Below are 15605 nucleotides of genomic sequence, written 5' to 3'. Positions count from 1 at the left end.
GAGCGGAGCAAGCTACGATTCTCTGCACTGCTGGGTGGTTGGGATAGAGCAGTAAAGCAGCTCTGCCGCTCACATGTTCTCAGGATCGGTGGAGGATCAAAGCCACGGTGATGCCCAGTCTCTCGCTCCACAGTCTCCATTATAGTCCTATATACAGGTTGTAAAAAAAGGTTTCCATGTCAAACCCTGTGCTTTTCTTTTGTGATTGTCACCTGTTCGCCCCTGTGGGTGACCTCATGTGCCGGGTGACTAGAATCTCCTCTACACATCTGCACTGTGCAATGAATGAAAGCAGCGCACAAAGGGAGCGTTCAGTGAACATCGCTGGAAACTTCAGCAGCCAATTCACATTACACCAAAAGACAAGAGAAGGCAGAAGATCCATCATCTACCTGCACGGCTACCGAATCCACCAACTAGGTAACAAACCGGCAGAAGATCAAGACCAAGACCCCCGCATACTGATCCTAAGTTACATCCTGTATTATACTCCAGAGCTGCACTCACTATTCTGCTGGTGCAGTCACTGTGTACATACATTACTTATCCTGTACTGATCCTCAGTTACATCCTGTATTATACTCCAGAGCTGCACTCACTATTCTGCTGGTGCAGTCACTGTGTACATACATTACTTATCCTGTACTGATCCTGAGTTACATCCTGTATTATACTCCAGAGCTGCACTCACTATTCTGCTGGTGGAGTCACTGTGTACATCCATTACTTATCCTGTACTGATCCTGAGTTACATCCTGTATTATACTCCAGAGCTGCACTCACTATTCTGCTGGTGCAGTCACTGTGTACATACATTACTTATCCTGTACTGATCCTGAGTTACATCCTGTATTATACTCCAGAGCTGCACTCACTATTCTGCTGGTGGAGTCACTGTGTACATACATTACTTATCCTCTACTGATCCTGAGTTACATCCTGTATTATACTCCAGAGCTGCACTCACTATTCTGCTGGTGCAGTCACTGTGTACATACATTACTTATCCTGAGTTACATCCTGTATTATACTCCAGAGGTGTATTCACAGTTCTGCACATCATAACTGTGAAGGTGATAAGTTAGCTGTCTATAAGGCTACCTTCACATCTGCATCATGGCTACAATTATTTACGGAAGCCACTATGTTCTGCTAGATACCAAAAACCTCTGACTCATAATGGAGTTCACTGGGATTTCATGGTTTTGACAGAAAAATGCTTCATGAAAGGGAGTGGAACCTCCGATGGAAACAAACAGCCTCACAAGGACTCGGGCCCTTTCCTCAGACATTTTTATAATTTAATAGGGTGCAAGCAGAGAACGGCATGGAGTCCACGTGCACAGTATGAGCGACCAAATACGGCGATTTGACCCTCTGCATGAACAGTGCTGGGTTCACTTGGAATTTCGGACTGAAGGAAACAAAATAAGGGTCCATTCAGACGTCCGCAAAATGGATCCAGATCCGTTCAGCAATGCTGCAGAACGGATCCAGACCCATTCATTTTCAATGGGGCCGGAAAAGATGCGGACAGCACACAGTGTGCTGTCCGCATTCGCGGCCCTGAACTTCCGGTCCGTGGCTCCGAAAAAAATAGAACATGTCCTATTCTTGTCCGCAGCTGCGGACAAGAATAGGCATTTCTATTGGGGTGCCAGCCCAATGTTTTGTGGATCCGCAATTTGCGGACCTGCAAAACACTGCGGACGTGTGAATGGACCCTAAGACTGTTCACATTAGGGCTGTACTCTTCAGATTCCCCATAAATCAAGGTTTGGCAGACTTAAAGGGAACCTGTCACCATGAAAACGCAATTTAAGATACAGGCAGCCTCTTAGAGAGCAGGAGGAGCTGAGCAGATTGATGTATAGTTTTATGGGAAAAGGTTCAGGAAAACGTGTCATTTATCCATTTAAAGGGCCCATTTTCACCCAGGCAGCCCACCTGACTTGAGCATCGGAGCAGTTCGTGCCCCAATGCTCTCCTTTGCCCTGCACTGAATCGTGCAGGGCAAAGGCAGTTTCTGGAGCTGCGGTGACAAACAGGGCTCTCTTTAGCGCTGCTCTGGCCGGTAAAACGCCTAGGGAAGCACTAAAGCCCGCCCATCAGAGCCGGTGACGTCACCAACACACTGCTGGGTGGAAGCCTCCGCCGGGCAGTGTCCTCTGGTAAATAAAAGAGCCTTTGCCCTGCGCGATCCTGCAAGAGCTCGTTCATCAGGCGATTGTGATCTTTCTGCATGCTGAAAGATCGAGACTTGCCGGCAGCAGATTGCGATTAGACAGCACAATCTGCTGCCGGCAAATAACTAGACAGCATGGGGGAGGTGCAGTGGACGGTCGCTCCTCCCCCTGCTGTGGAGGAGATCGCTGCATGTAATAGCGGAGATCTCTGCCACTAGCAAGCACGCTATCTTCCCAACAATCGCCTGCAGAATCATACGGACCGTGTCCAGCACACTGCCATCTGAATAAGCCCTGAAAGGTTTTTACAATCCTGCGAGATTAAGGCTCCATTCACACGTCCGCAAATGGGTCCGCATCCGTTCCGCAATTTTGCGGAACGGGTGCGGACCCATTCATTTTCTATGGGGATGGAATGGATGCGGACAGCACACAGTGTGCTGTCCGCATCCGAATTTGCGGATCACGGCCCGATCTTCAACTCCGCAAAAGATAGAACATGTCCTATTCTTGTCCGCAGCTTGCGGACAAGAATAGGCATTTCTATAGGGGTGCCGGACGGGTGTGTTGCGGGTCCGCAACACACCACGGACGTGTGAATGGAACCTAAGGGCTCAACGACAGGCAGATTTTCTACAGGTCGGCAGAGCAGCGACAGCATTGTTGCTGTCCAATCAAAACAATTTTAATGTCTACATAACAGAGGAGATCAGTCGACAGATTAGCGTTTCCACATCTGACAGTTGATTCAAGGGCATGTTCACACTGGGCAACGTTTGGCCATCAGTGGAAAAGATGGTCGATTCCCGCTGTATCACCTGCCGCTTCTGTGCTGACATTTCCCTGGGTCGCCCACCAGTCTCCCGTTACCGGACTCCAGCAATGTTGACGTGGGGTCCAGGAAACAAAGACCCAAAAAAATATATATATAATTCGAATATATCTATCTATCTTACCTGCTGCCTGGCTCCTGCTCTCCGCTCATGTCCCCTGGATGTAAACTTTCAGTTTGATGCTGCTGCAGCCAATCATGGATCCATAATGACAGTAGAGGAGAAAGTCACCGCTGCAGCTGCGCCAAACCGGAAGTTTACATCCAGGGACTTGAGAGGAGGAGCAGTGGTGGCTGGAGAGCGCAGGAACCAGGAGCCAATGTCAGAAAGCAGGTAAGTATGCTTCCTTTTGTAGGTCTGCTCCCATTCTCGCTGATCTTTTGCATGTTAATATAAGCAAATAAATCTAGGAGAAACGGGAGCGTTGCCATTACACCTAGAAGCTCTGCTCTTTTTGCAACTGCTGCGCCCTCTGCACTTTGAAAGGGCGACGCATTATGACGCTTTCACTGCCTGGGCCTGTCAAAGTCCAGAGGGTACAGCAGCGGCAGAGAGAGCAGAGCCTCTAGGTGTAACGGTAACGCCCCCGTTGCTCCTAGAGGCTCATTTGCATATAATAAAACATCATTTTTCTCAGCAGTGCGGGCACATAGGAACATGGGACCAACACAGATGTCTACAGCTGCCAAGCGCACATGTAACAGGTCAGCCAGTGTCATAGGGACAAATCTACTGACAGATGCCCTTTAGGATCCATTCACACGTCCGCAACGTGTTGTGCGGTTCCGCAAAACATGGAAAGCGCATTTTGCGGACCGCACATTGCCGGCACTAATAGAATATGCCTGTTCTTGTCCGCAATTGCGGACAAGAACATGTGCTATTTTTTTTGCAGAACGGAAGTGCGGACCCGCAATTCTGTGTCCAGGCAGCACATCGTGCTGCCCCATAGGAATGAATGGGTCCGCAATTCCGTTCTGCATGCACGTGTGAATGGGGTTTTCCAGGACTGAAGTACTCAATCCTCAAGATAGGTCATCAATAACAGATGGGCGGCGGTCTGACTTCCAGCACCCTGCTGGTCAGCTGTTTGCAGGCGCTGGAGTCCGTAAACGGTCAGGGCTGATCAGGCCTCTACACAGCGCTAGAGCGGTGCAGTTCTGGAGCCAGTTTTCAGCACCGAAGATCCTGCAAACAAGTGTTCAGCTGGGTGCCGGAAGCCGAATCAATCTGATGACCCACCCTAAGGATAGATCTTCAATATTTCAGTCCAGGAGAACCCCTTTAACTTAGGAGGAAAAAAAATAAAATCCATACATCAAATCTATACAGACATGCAAAACCGAATGATCGGCATACCACAGCGATAGCTGCATTAACCCCCCCCTCCCCATGCAACCAACAGAAGAGCGATGGCCACACATAGCGCGTTCTCACAAGACGTAGGACACGACATTGAAGGCTTCTTACCAATACGGCGTGAGGAGAGTGCACCAAAGACTTCAGCTCGTTCAGATCGTTCTCTGCCTGAAAAGATCAAAGCAAATCATCTTAAGACACTGGATGGAAAGAAAAAAAAATCCTCACATCAGTCAAGAAAAGTCCTCATTATTTCAAACACGGGATCCGTACGAAGCTGCTCTGACACGAAACACTGTGCACCCCTGACCAGGACCTACTATGAAAGGAGTAACGGAGTGGCATCATTACCTTATCCCACTCCCCTTCCATGACATGGTTGCGGAATTTGGTAGCAGATGAGTGCTCTAACCGGCATCCTGATTCTTGCATGAGGAGATCAACCGTCTGGCTGCAAGAGAGACACAGTGTCAGAAGCCGCTCCACTTACCGGGACCCACGACATGGGCTGCAGCATGCACACGGACGGACACAGCTCGCCTCAGCACAACTCTAGATGCCCAAGGTAGGGTTTTTGGTTTTTAAATTTCAACCCTGACTGGAGTGTCACCGAACATACTGCAACCACTTTCTGGTCGCTGCACAGAGACACATTCATTGTGCAATACCCGCCGCCCCCCATCAAAAAATAGTTGATCTTGATAGATCACAAAGCCACAAAAATAGTCAGAGCGCTGATTATATAGAGAGTGTGTAATGCACCACCGCACGTCACCTTTAAAGTGGGTCGGCCAATCTGGGACATGGCATATTGCTGGGATACCCCACCAATGTTACATGCCCCTGGGACCCGCTGCCATCTCCAAAACAAAAGCCCCTGAAGCGATGGAAAGGACACCATGCATTCCAATATTTATCGCATAGCAACATCGGCCATACATGTGTGCGGGGACACCATGGCGCGGGCTCCATGCGCGGCAGCTGCAGCTGTACCACACAGCTGACACTCTCCTGCACTGGCTGGGGTTGGAGGGCTCTGCTGTTGAACCCAGTGCTGTGAAGTCTGAAGGTTTGTCATATTGTAATGTAGGAATTTTTATATAATTTTTTTTTTTTTTTTGCTATATTAGCCTACTCAATAGTATTGTATGGATAGGTCAGAGTTAAAAAATGTGTCAACAAAATTTTTGTCAGTGACAATTGTTTTTTTTCCTTCTCGTATTTCTGATTACAAAGGTTTTATTCTAGTCCCTGAACAGGATTACGGGAGCGGCCATCTTGCCTGATCTGTTCTTTACAGAATTTAGAAAGCATTAAGAAAATTGCTTTATGGTCAGGAGGGGGACCTCATCGACTTCCAGGCATGCCCTGTGCATAGAGTAGCTTTGACAATCACCTATCGTGAATGGTGGATCCTGGCTTATCTAAACACAGAGGTGGTATCATTACAGGCAGGATTAGAATGACAGATAAGCAGGTAACTGCAGTAAAGTGCTCTGTACTGACCAAGAAGTGGCGCCAATGCGAAAAAAACTGCAGGATTGTATGGGTTTTGTTTAAATATAGGAGGTCACATGGAAAATTCAAAATATCAAAAATGCTTAACGCAATTTAAACCATAGGTAATTTTCTGATGACACCATTCCCTTTAAACACATTGACTCCGCCCCTTTTAGGTCACCAGGAGATGGACCTCGGTCCACCGTGGTTAGAGGGAGTTCCAGTCCTTTGTTGTGTGAGCTCCTCAGAACCATCATCTCTGAGACTATAACTACTTAAGCAGACGGCAAGGTCCAGAATCTGCAAGGCCGTGCATTGGGGTCAGTCAGCAAGGTATTGTGCACGTTTATGGCAGAGAACATTTCTCACGCACCCTTCCTTCCACACCCAGACGGTTTGGGCAGCCGTGTCTTACATCTGTACCCCTCAGTCTGTGAATTACAGAATCTATACCAAAAACCTCAAGGCCTAAAGATTCTGCACAGAGATTGCTGCTATCCATACATTGCTACTGGGAAGAATTGCACTGCGAACTGCTGTTGGAATTATGCCTCGATACTGTTAGGTGTACTACTACTCCTATTCTGCACTTTAGTAGAGACGGACTTTATTTGCATCAACTACCTAGTCTCAGACTCAATCGGCATTCATACTCCTGCCTTGCACCCTGCCAGAACACTCAACACCAAAGGTAACCCCACTACTGCTAGGCAGGAGCCCACCAGGGTCTTCTATCACTACATAGCTCTAGGAGGGTACCGGTGTCAGGACAGCCACCGTGATCTGCGTGTACAACCATCCTTGCCAGGATAACTAGCACCACATACTCCACTTGATCCTCCTGGACTGTTGTGCCACCCGCAGCCTGCCTCCGCTATCTGCCGATCCTGCACACTGGCTCCCATGTATCTTCTGGTCTGCAGCTTGTTTACTTCCTCTCTGTCATGGGCATGGTCATCTGTTCCACTGCAGCCAATGACTAGATTCAGACTTGTCCACAAGAGACATCACTGCTGAAGCCACTTCTTGCCTGCAGTGGAGCAGATGATCACGCCTGTGCCGGGCCGAATTAAACAGGCTGCGGACTGGAAGATGGACACAGGAGCTGGAGGACCAGAGCGGCGGGAAGCAGGTAAGGAGGATTGTTTCCACACACACACACGCCCTTTAATACTGTCTTCCTGTTCTACCAGTGCTGAGAAAACTGTAGACATGCCCAGGGGTGAACTTCTTCTAGTCTTCACTACTGAGCATGTGCAGCAGTGTCAGGTAATGTAACTAAGGGCCTCGGAGCAGCATGAAGATAACCAGTTCAAGGGGCAGGAGAGAACTGATTATCTATCACCACTAGAACACCCTGCTTATCACTGTGTATAGTATAAGGACAGGAGAGAACACAGGAGAGGTGAGGACTGATTCTCTGCTTATCACTGTATATAGTATAAGGACAGAAGAGAACACAGGAGAGGTGAGGACTGATTATCTGTCACCACTAGAACACTCTGCTTATTACTGTGTATAGTATAAGGACAGGAGAGAACACAGGAGAGGTGAGGACTGATTATCTGTCACCACTAGAACACTCTGCTTATTACTGTGTATAGTATAAGGACAGGAGAGAACACATGAGAGGTGAGGACTGATTATCTGTCACCACTAGAACACTCTGCTTATTACTGTGTATAGTATAAGGACAGGAGAGAACACAGGAGAGGTGAGGACTGATTATCACCACTAGAAACACCCTGCTTATCACTCTATATAGTATAAGGACAGTAGAGAACACAGGAGAGGTGAGAACTGATTATCTATCACCACTAGAACACTCTCCTTATCACAGTGTTTGATAAATAAGGGCCTTAGATTGATAGAACATAAAAAAAAAAATAATAATAATAATAATAATAATAATAATTAACATTTCTAAATTTAGATGAAAGTTAATAACTTAATTATACAATATTACCATTTTTAGGCTGAAGTCAGTAGCTTTGACTCAAACCGCCCTGGTTCAACCTCTCATATGCTGCGGTCAATAGCAATCACTGAGTGGTTAGAGACTGGGAGAAGGCTCCCTCGGTCCCCCAATAGCAGCACTGCAGGATATCAGGCTTTTCTCATGGCAGGCAGGGCCTAATGAAGATCCCCCCACCTTCCCATCTCAGTACTCCTGTTACCCCCTGTAATAAGACAACCGTAAAAGCCCAATACACTGTAGTACAAGAAGTATGGTACAAAGTCAAATGAAGTTCTCTTGTGGGACCAATGAAAATATAGTTTAACAACTATATAAAAATAATTAAAATCGAAACACCCCTATTTTCATTCATCATTTTCCAACACCCTCACAGGTATATATAGTTAAAGGGGTGGTTCCATGTAAAAATATTTTCCATTTTTCAAACCAGCACCTGGATCTGAATTCTTTTGTAATTGCATGTAATTAAATATTTTTAATGAGCCATTCAATAAAAAAATCTATCTGTATAGCGCCACCTGCTGTTTGCTCTTTTTCTTATTTCCTTGTCCTGCTCACTGAGAAGGCCGCACATGCTCTGGAGTGGTGATCGGGAGAGAGCTGCAGCAGAATGGACTCGCCCCTGAGGTACAGGGCTGGTTCTGGCTTTGTTCAAAAGAGATTGTCATGTCCTATATGGAGGTCGGATTTTATTTTTACAATAACCATGGGATAACCCATTTAAGCTCATAAAAGTAAAAAAAAACAAAAAAAAAAATATGTATAAATTTTTTTTACAGTAGTGAAGTCCTAATTTTGGCATCGCTGTAACCACACAATAAAGGTAACAGGTCACTGTAAAAACCAAACTGACAAAACAATGGCGAAATTGTGCCCCCCCCCCAACCCATATTTATATTTTAACACATTTTCTACATTACATAGAACATTAAAGGGGTTTTCTGAGACTTAATAGATCATCAGTATCTGGTTTGGTGGGGGCCTGACACCCGGGACCCCCGCCGATCAGCTGTTTGGGAAGGCCCCAGCTCTCCTGTGAGCGCCGCGGCCTTCTCCGGCTTTTCCTAGGCCAGCGCCGTCACGTTCATCGGTCACATGACCTAGACTCAGCTCAGCCACATTCAAGCTAATGGGGGCTGAGCTGCAATACTAAGCACTGCCACTATAAAAACGTACGGCGCTGTGCTTGGTGAGCAGACACAAGGTCGCGGGCTTACTGGACAAGTGCCGTAGCCTTCTCAAACAGCTGCTGATCAGCGGAGGGTCCCAGGTGTCGGACCCCCACCAATCAGATACTGATGACCTATCCAGAGGATATCCACATCTGGCTTGCCAGGGGCCACATCAGCCCTGTCAAACCGGATGCTGACACGCAGGACGGCAGCATGTCATTGGCAGCTAGGGGCCAAAGGAGCCGAACCCTGCAGTGGGGAGCAGGTAAGTACGCTTCCTTCCACAGGTCCGGCCCGATCCGATCCCCCCACCCCCTTTTTCAAACTTGGAAAACCCCTTTAGAGAACGCGACTCGTTCCGCAGGGAACAACCCGAGGGATAGCCAGACCCTCACCGACTAATGGGATCTGATGCATTTCCGTCCAAAAGCAGGCATTTATGCTGGAAAGCCGCTGGATCCACAGCGGGGATCTGGGGGGGGGGGGGTGACCTTATCTGGCTATGCTGGACACAGTGACTATGGCGGTCTGCTGGAAGAGACCACCAATAAACTGCAACCGGATCTTTTGTATAGTATAGATCCCAAATGTGGGGGCTAATGGTGGTACAGTACACCAGACCACAACCTGATCACACAGGGGCCCAATATGGTTCTTCATGTTTTGGGGGGGGGGGGGGGGGGCTTCAGTGCCTTCTTGTTTGCCCATTATTACCCAGGCATCTCATGGTTAATCCGCCAGTGCCTGCCATTGTTTACTGCCATGTGTAGGTGACCATTAAAGGTCAGCGCTGACCCCCCTCTCCCGGGGAGTGAACAGGCAGAGGGGCATCACGGTGGGGTTATGTAATACCTCCAGATTACACTCCCTCAGAGACCCCCGGGGTTGTGAGGATTCCTCCAGCATCTCCCCCTCCCCCCACGTCCAGAGCGCTGCCCTCCCTCCCTTGTGTCAGCAGAGTAATAGTGAGCCCTCCTCTTCCTCAGCGCACTACTGGATGTAAACATCACCCTCCGTCATCAGCCTTGTAGAGCAGGCGGACATTAACCCCTTGTCTGCCGCCCGACAGGAGGAGAAGACAGAGGCAAGATGGAAGACACAAAGAAGACGAGAGCAGCTGCAAGCACCGCAGTGCAAACCAGGCTCAACTGTGCCAACAGCCGCAGCACCGGCCTTCCAGGGGGAGTCACACCTCTGTCTGACAAGTTGGGGGCCACGAGAATGGGGCCCCCGCCCCCCCGAGCTGATTTGTAGGTGCACAGCTCTTCCTATTCAGGTCTATGCCTCTGGTCACCATGAAAACCCAGCATCATAAATATAGGGGGGGGGGGGGGGGGTGTCTCTTTAAATTGCCATTCTGATAATCCAGAAAGTCTGATAATCCGGCACAAACAATACATGGAGGGTTTACACATGACAGTCAGGCGCCCGTCACCTGGTATAGACCGGGACTACTTGTGGCAGCGGCGGTGCCCCTGGGTGGAAGAAGGGTGATGCCCCCGACACGGGCACTGGCTAATCATTACAGGAGCACATATGACACCCGAGAGCGAGGCCTGCGGCTGAGAGATAAGCCGCTCTATAAACAGACAGTGACTTCAGGCCGGGCACACACATGGCCGCTGCCAGCTGATCGGGGGGCACCACCTGCTTGTCATACAACGGGCAGGGTGTCAGCTGCTCCCCCGCCTCACGTGTCTCTCACTGTATGGCCAGCCATGGGAGGCAGTCAGCATGCTGGTGCAGGAGACCGCTGATCTGTAGGATTCCAGATTACTGGACCTCTGCAGTGTGCGGGCCTGTGAGGGGCGGTCACATGGACAGCCCAAATATCATAGGATCTATACAGAGCGCCATCCACTGGTACCGGTCACATCCGGCACACACCACAGAGGGGGCGCAGGGGCCGCAGTCATGACACAGTCAGAAAGAGAGAGAGAGGAGGGATGGGGGGGGGGCGCACAGTCAGAAAGAGAGAGAGAGAGAGGGGAGGGATGGGGGGGGGCGCACAGTCAGAAAGAGAGAGAGAGAGAGGGGAGGGATGGGGGGGGGCGCACAGTCAGAAAGAGAGAGAGAGAGAGGGGAGGGATGGGGGGGCGCACAGTCAGAAAGAGAGAGAGAGAGAGAGAGGGGAGGGATGGGGGGGGGGGGGGCGCACAGTCAGAAAGAGAGAGAGAGAGAGAGAGAGAGAGAGAGAGAGGGGAGGGATGGGGGGGGGCGCACAGTCAGAAAGAGAGAGAGAGAGAGAGAGGGGAGGGATGGGGGGGGCGCACAGTCAGAAAGAGAGAGAGAGAGGGGAGGGATGGGGGGGGCGCACAGTCAGAAAGAGAGAGAGAGAGGGGAGGGATGGGGGGGCGCACAGTCAGAAAGAGAGAGAGAGAGGGGAGGGATGGGGCGCACAGTCAGAAAGAGAGAGAGAGGAGGGATGGGGGGGGGCGCACAGTCAGAAAGAGAGAGAGAGAGGGGAGGGATGGGGCGCACAGTCAGAAAGAGAGAGAGAGGAGGGATGGGGGGGGGCGCACAGTCAGAAAGAGAGAGAGGAGGGATGGGGGGGGGGCGCACAGTCAGAAAGAGAGAGAGGAGGGATGGGGGGGGCGCACAGTCAGAAAGAGAGAGAGGAGGGATGGGGGGGGCGCACAGTCAGAAAGAGAGAGAGGGGAGGGATGGGGGGGGGGGCGCACAGTCAGAAAGAGAGAGAGGGGAGGGATGGGGGGGGGCGCACAGTCAGAAAGAGAGAGAGGGGAGGGATGGGGGGGGGGGCGCACAGTCAGAAAGAGAGAGAGGGGAGGGATATGGGGGGGGCGCACAGTCAGAAAGAGAGAGAGGAGGGATGGGGGGGCGCACAGTCAGAAAGAGAGAGAGGAGGGATGGGGGGGCGCACAGTCAGAAAGATGCAGGGGGGGGAGGCACAGTCAGAAAGATGCAGGGGGGGGAGGCACAGTCAGAAAGATGCAGGGGGGGGAGGCACAGTCAGAAAGATGCAGGGGGGGGAGGCACAGTCAGAAAGATGCAGGGGGGGGAGGCACAGTCAGAAAGATGCAGGGGGGGAGGCACAGTCAGAAAGATGCAGGGGGGGGAGGCACAGTCAGAAAGATGCAGGGGGGGGAGGCACAGTCAGAAAGATGCAGGGGGGGGAGGCACAGTCAGAAAGATGCAGGGGGGGGAGGCACAGTCAGAAAGATGCAGGGGGGGGAGGCACAGTCAGAAAGATGCAGGGGGGGGAGGCACAGTCAGAAAGATGCAGGGGGGGGAGGCACAGTCAGAAAGATGCAGGGGGGGGAGGCACAGTCAGAAAGATGCAGGGGGGGGGAGGCACAGTCAGAAAGATGCAGGGGGGGGAGGCACAGTCAGAAAGATGCAGGGGGGGGAGGCACAGTCAGAAAGATGCAGGGGGGGGAGGCACAGTCAGAAAGATGCAGGGGGGGGAGGCACAGTCAGAAAGATGCAGGGGGGGGAGGCACAGTCAGAAAGATGCAGGGGGGGGGAGGCACAGTCAGAAAGATGCAGGGGGGGGAGGCACAGTCAGAAAGATGCAGGGGGGGGAGGCACAGTCAGAAAGATGCAGGGGGGGGAGGCACAGTCAGAAAGATGCAGGGGGGGGAGGCACAGTCAGAAAGATGCAGGGGGGGGGGGCACAGTCAGAAAGATGCAGGGGGGGGAGGCACAGTCAGAAAGATGCAGGGGGGGGAGGCACAGTCAGAAAGATGCAGGGGGGGGAGGCACAGTCAGAAAGATGCAGGGGGGGGAGGCACAGTCAGAAAGATGCAGGGGGGGGAGGCACAGTCAGAAAGATGCAGGGGGGGGAGGCACAGTCAGAAAGATGCAGGGGGGGAGGCACAGTCAGAAAGATGCAGGGGGGGAGGCACAGTCAGAAAGATGCAGGGGGGGGAGGCACAGTCAGAAAGATGCAGGGGGGGAGGCACAGTCAGAAAGATGCAGGGGGGGGAGGCACAGTCAGAAAGATGCAGGGGGGGGAGGCACAGTCAGAAAGATGCAGGGGGGGGGGGGCACAGTCAGAAAGATGCAGGGGGGGGAGGCACAGTCAGAAAGATGCAGGGGGGGGGGGACAGTCAGAAAGATACAGAGGGGGGGGGCACAGTCAGAAAGATGCAGGGGGGGGGGCACAGTCAGAAAGATGCAGGGGGGGGGGCACAGTCAGAAAGATGCAGGGGGGGGGGGCACAGTCAGAAAGATGCAGGGGGGGGGAGGCACAGTCAGAAAGATGCAGGGGGGGGGAGGCACAGTCAGAAAGATGCAGGGGGGGGGAGGCACAGTCAGAAAGATGCAGGGGGGGGGGAGGCACAGTCAGAAAGATGCAGGGGGGGGGAGGCACAGTCAGAAAGATGCAGGGGGGGGGAGGCACAGTCAGAAAGATGCAGGGGGGGGAGGCACAGTCAGAAAGATGCAGGGGGGGGGAGGCACAGTCAGAAAGATGCAGGGGGGGGGGGAGGCACAGTCAGAAAGATGCAGGGGGGGGAGGCACAGTCAGAAAGATGCAGGGGGGGGGAGGCACAGTCAGAAAGATGCAGGGGGGGGGAGGCACAGTCAGAAAGATGCAGGGGGGGGAGGCACAGTCAGAAAGATGCAGGGGGGGAGGCACAGTCAGAAAGATGCAGGGGGGGGGGGGCAGTCAGAAAGATGCAGGGGGGGGGGGGCACAGTCAGAAAGATACAGAGGGGGGGGCACAGTCAGAAAGATACAGAGGGGGGGGCACAGTCAGAAAGATACGGGGGGGGGGGCACAGTCAGAAAGATGCAGGGGGGGGGGGGCACAGTCAGAAAGATGCAGAGGGGGGGGCACAGTCAGAAAGATGCAGGGGGGGGAGGCACAGTCAGAAAGATGCAGGGGGGGGAGGCACAGTCAGAAAGATGCAGGGGGGGAGGCACAGTCAGAAAGATGCAGAGGAGGGGGGGGCACAGTCAGAAAGATGCAGAGGGGGGGGGGCACAGTCAGAAAGATGCAGAGGGGGGGGGCACAGTCAGAAAGATGCAGAGGGGGGGGGGGGGGCACAGTCAGAAAGATGCGGGGGGGGGGGGGCACAGTCAGAAAGATGCGGGGGGGGGGGGGCACAGTCAGAAAGATGCAGAGGGGGGGGGGCACAGTCAGAAAGATGCAGAGGGGGGGGCACAGTCAGAAAGATGCAGAGGGGGGGGCACAGTCAGAAAGATGCAGAGGGGGGGGCACAGTCAGAAAGATGCAGAGGGGGGGGCACAGTCAGAAAGATGCAGAGGGGGGGGGGCACAGTCAGAAAGATGCAGAGGGGGGGGGGGCACAGTCAGAAAGATGCAGAGGGGGGGGGGGGCACAGTCAGAAAGATGCAGAGAAAACCCCTGACAGCCATGAACAGACCCTCCTCTTCTGATCCTGTCCATAGGGGGCAGTGCAGACAGTAAACAATGTATTTACAGAGTATGACGTCACACACTACATCAGGATGCCCACACTAGTGACGTCACCGATCTACCACCTATAACTCCTTTACCATCAGACTGTCAGCACCCTGCTGCAGCAACTACGACCCCCGGCATGCTGGGCGTTGTAGTCTCGGCGCTGCCCCCTCCTCTGAGCCAGGAGAGTCCCTCTCGCCTCCTGTTTACATCCCGACATGTCGTCAACGCCTGACGTCACACACACACACGACAGTCTAGGAGCGGCTGCATCGCTAAAGGCGAACCCCTACACATCAACAGGACGACAATATGGCGACGCAAGAGACCGATATATCGCGACATAGGCCCTCCTCCCCCGCAGACACTCACTTGAGGCCCAGGCCGTGCAGGTGCTGACCGATCAGGCGGATGACGTCCTCGTCGGCCTGGCTCAGCCGCTTCTTCTTCTTCAGGCCCGGCTGCTCGGCGGTGCTGGAGGCGGCACAGGAGGACGAGGCCCCGTTGCTGGTGCTGAGGAGACCGTTAGAGTGAGCCTGCTCCCCGCCGGTACCGGAGGACGAGGCCTCCCCGTTCTGTGAGGAGGGGGAGGAGGGGGCGCCGCTGTCCGGCTCCTGTCCGCCCGAGCCCCCCGCCCCAGCCGCTGCCCCGTTGGCTTGCATGTTCCCCCCGCTGGCTCCTCTACCGCCGGGAATGACCGATTGAGCTGCCGCCGCTTCTCCTGCCGCCGCCGCCTCCTCCGAGGCTCGGAGCTTCTTCCGCGGGGGAGGGGTCGCTCGGCCGGTGTCCGAGTCCGAGGAGGAAGCGGAGGCCAGAGTTTCCTCACCGAGAGCGGCCGTGGTTGGTGGCTGAGGAGAGAGGACACCGCGTCGTCCCCCTCCCGGGGTGTGGAGGTGGGGAGGGAAGCGGGGAACGGGAGGAGGAGGGAGGGGGGAAGATCCGCGGCCGCTGCTCGGCGGCTCCGGGGCTGTCACAGGCGGCTTCCCCCTCAGCTGCGGCACTAATGGAGTCCAAGCCGTGACGTCACCGGAAATGCCTATAGAGGCTGAGCGCTCACTTCCGGCTCTGCAGGAGGAGGGGACCCGGGGAACGACAATAACAAAAACAACGCGGCGTCACCGGGCCTCAGTCCGGGCGGGGGCGCCACTGACGGCTGCCGGGGCTGAGGGAGTGCGAGCGGCTGCGACGAA

At 53.2% G+C, this 15605-nt stretch overlaps 1 protein-coding gene across 1 annotated transcript in view; it reads right to left on the bottom strand.

Moving 5' to 3' along the window:
- WDR26 (WD repeat domain 26) overlaps positions 1-15230 on the bottom strand; it is a 47048-nt gene extending 31818 nt beyond the window's left edge. Inside the window, exons 1-3 of the mRNA XM_040430567.1 lie at positions 14788-15230; positions 4730-4829; positions 4490-4546 (exon numbers count right to left, since the gene is read on the bottom strand). Coding sequence (XP_040286501.1) covers positions 4490-4546; positions 4730-4829; positions 14788-15077 — 447 coding nt within the window. The 5' untranslated portion in view covers positions 15078-15230. The remainder of the gene's footprint in view (positions 1-4489; positions 4547-4729; positions 4830-14787) is intronic.
- Positions 15231-15605: the final 375 nt, after the last annotated feature.

Source organism: Bufo bufo, chromosome 4 (assembly GCF_905171765.1).
Source record: "Bufo bufo chromosome 4, aBufBuf1.1, whole genome shotgun sequence".
Taxonomy (NCBI): Eukaryota; Metazoa; Chordata; class Amphibia; order Anura; family Bufonidae; genus Bufo; species Bufo bufo.
This window is presented reverse-complemented; position numbering and strand designations above follow the sequence as displayed.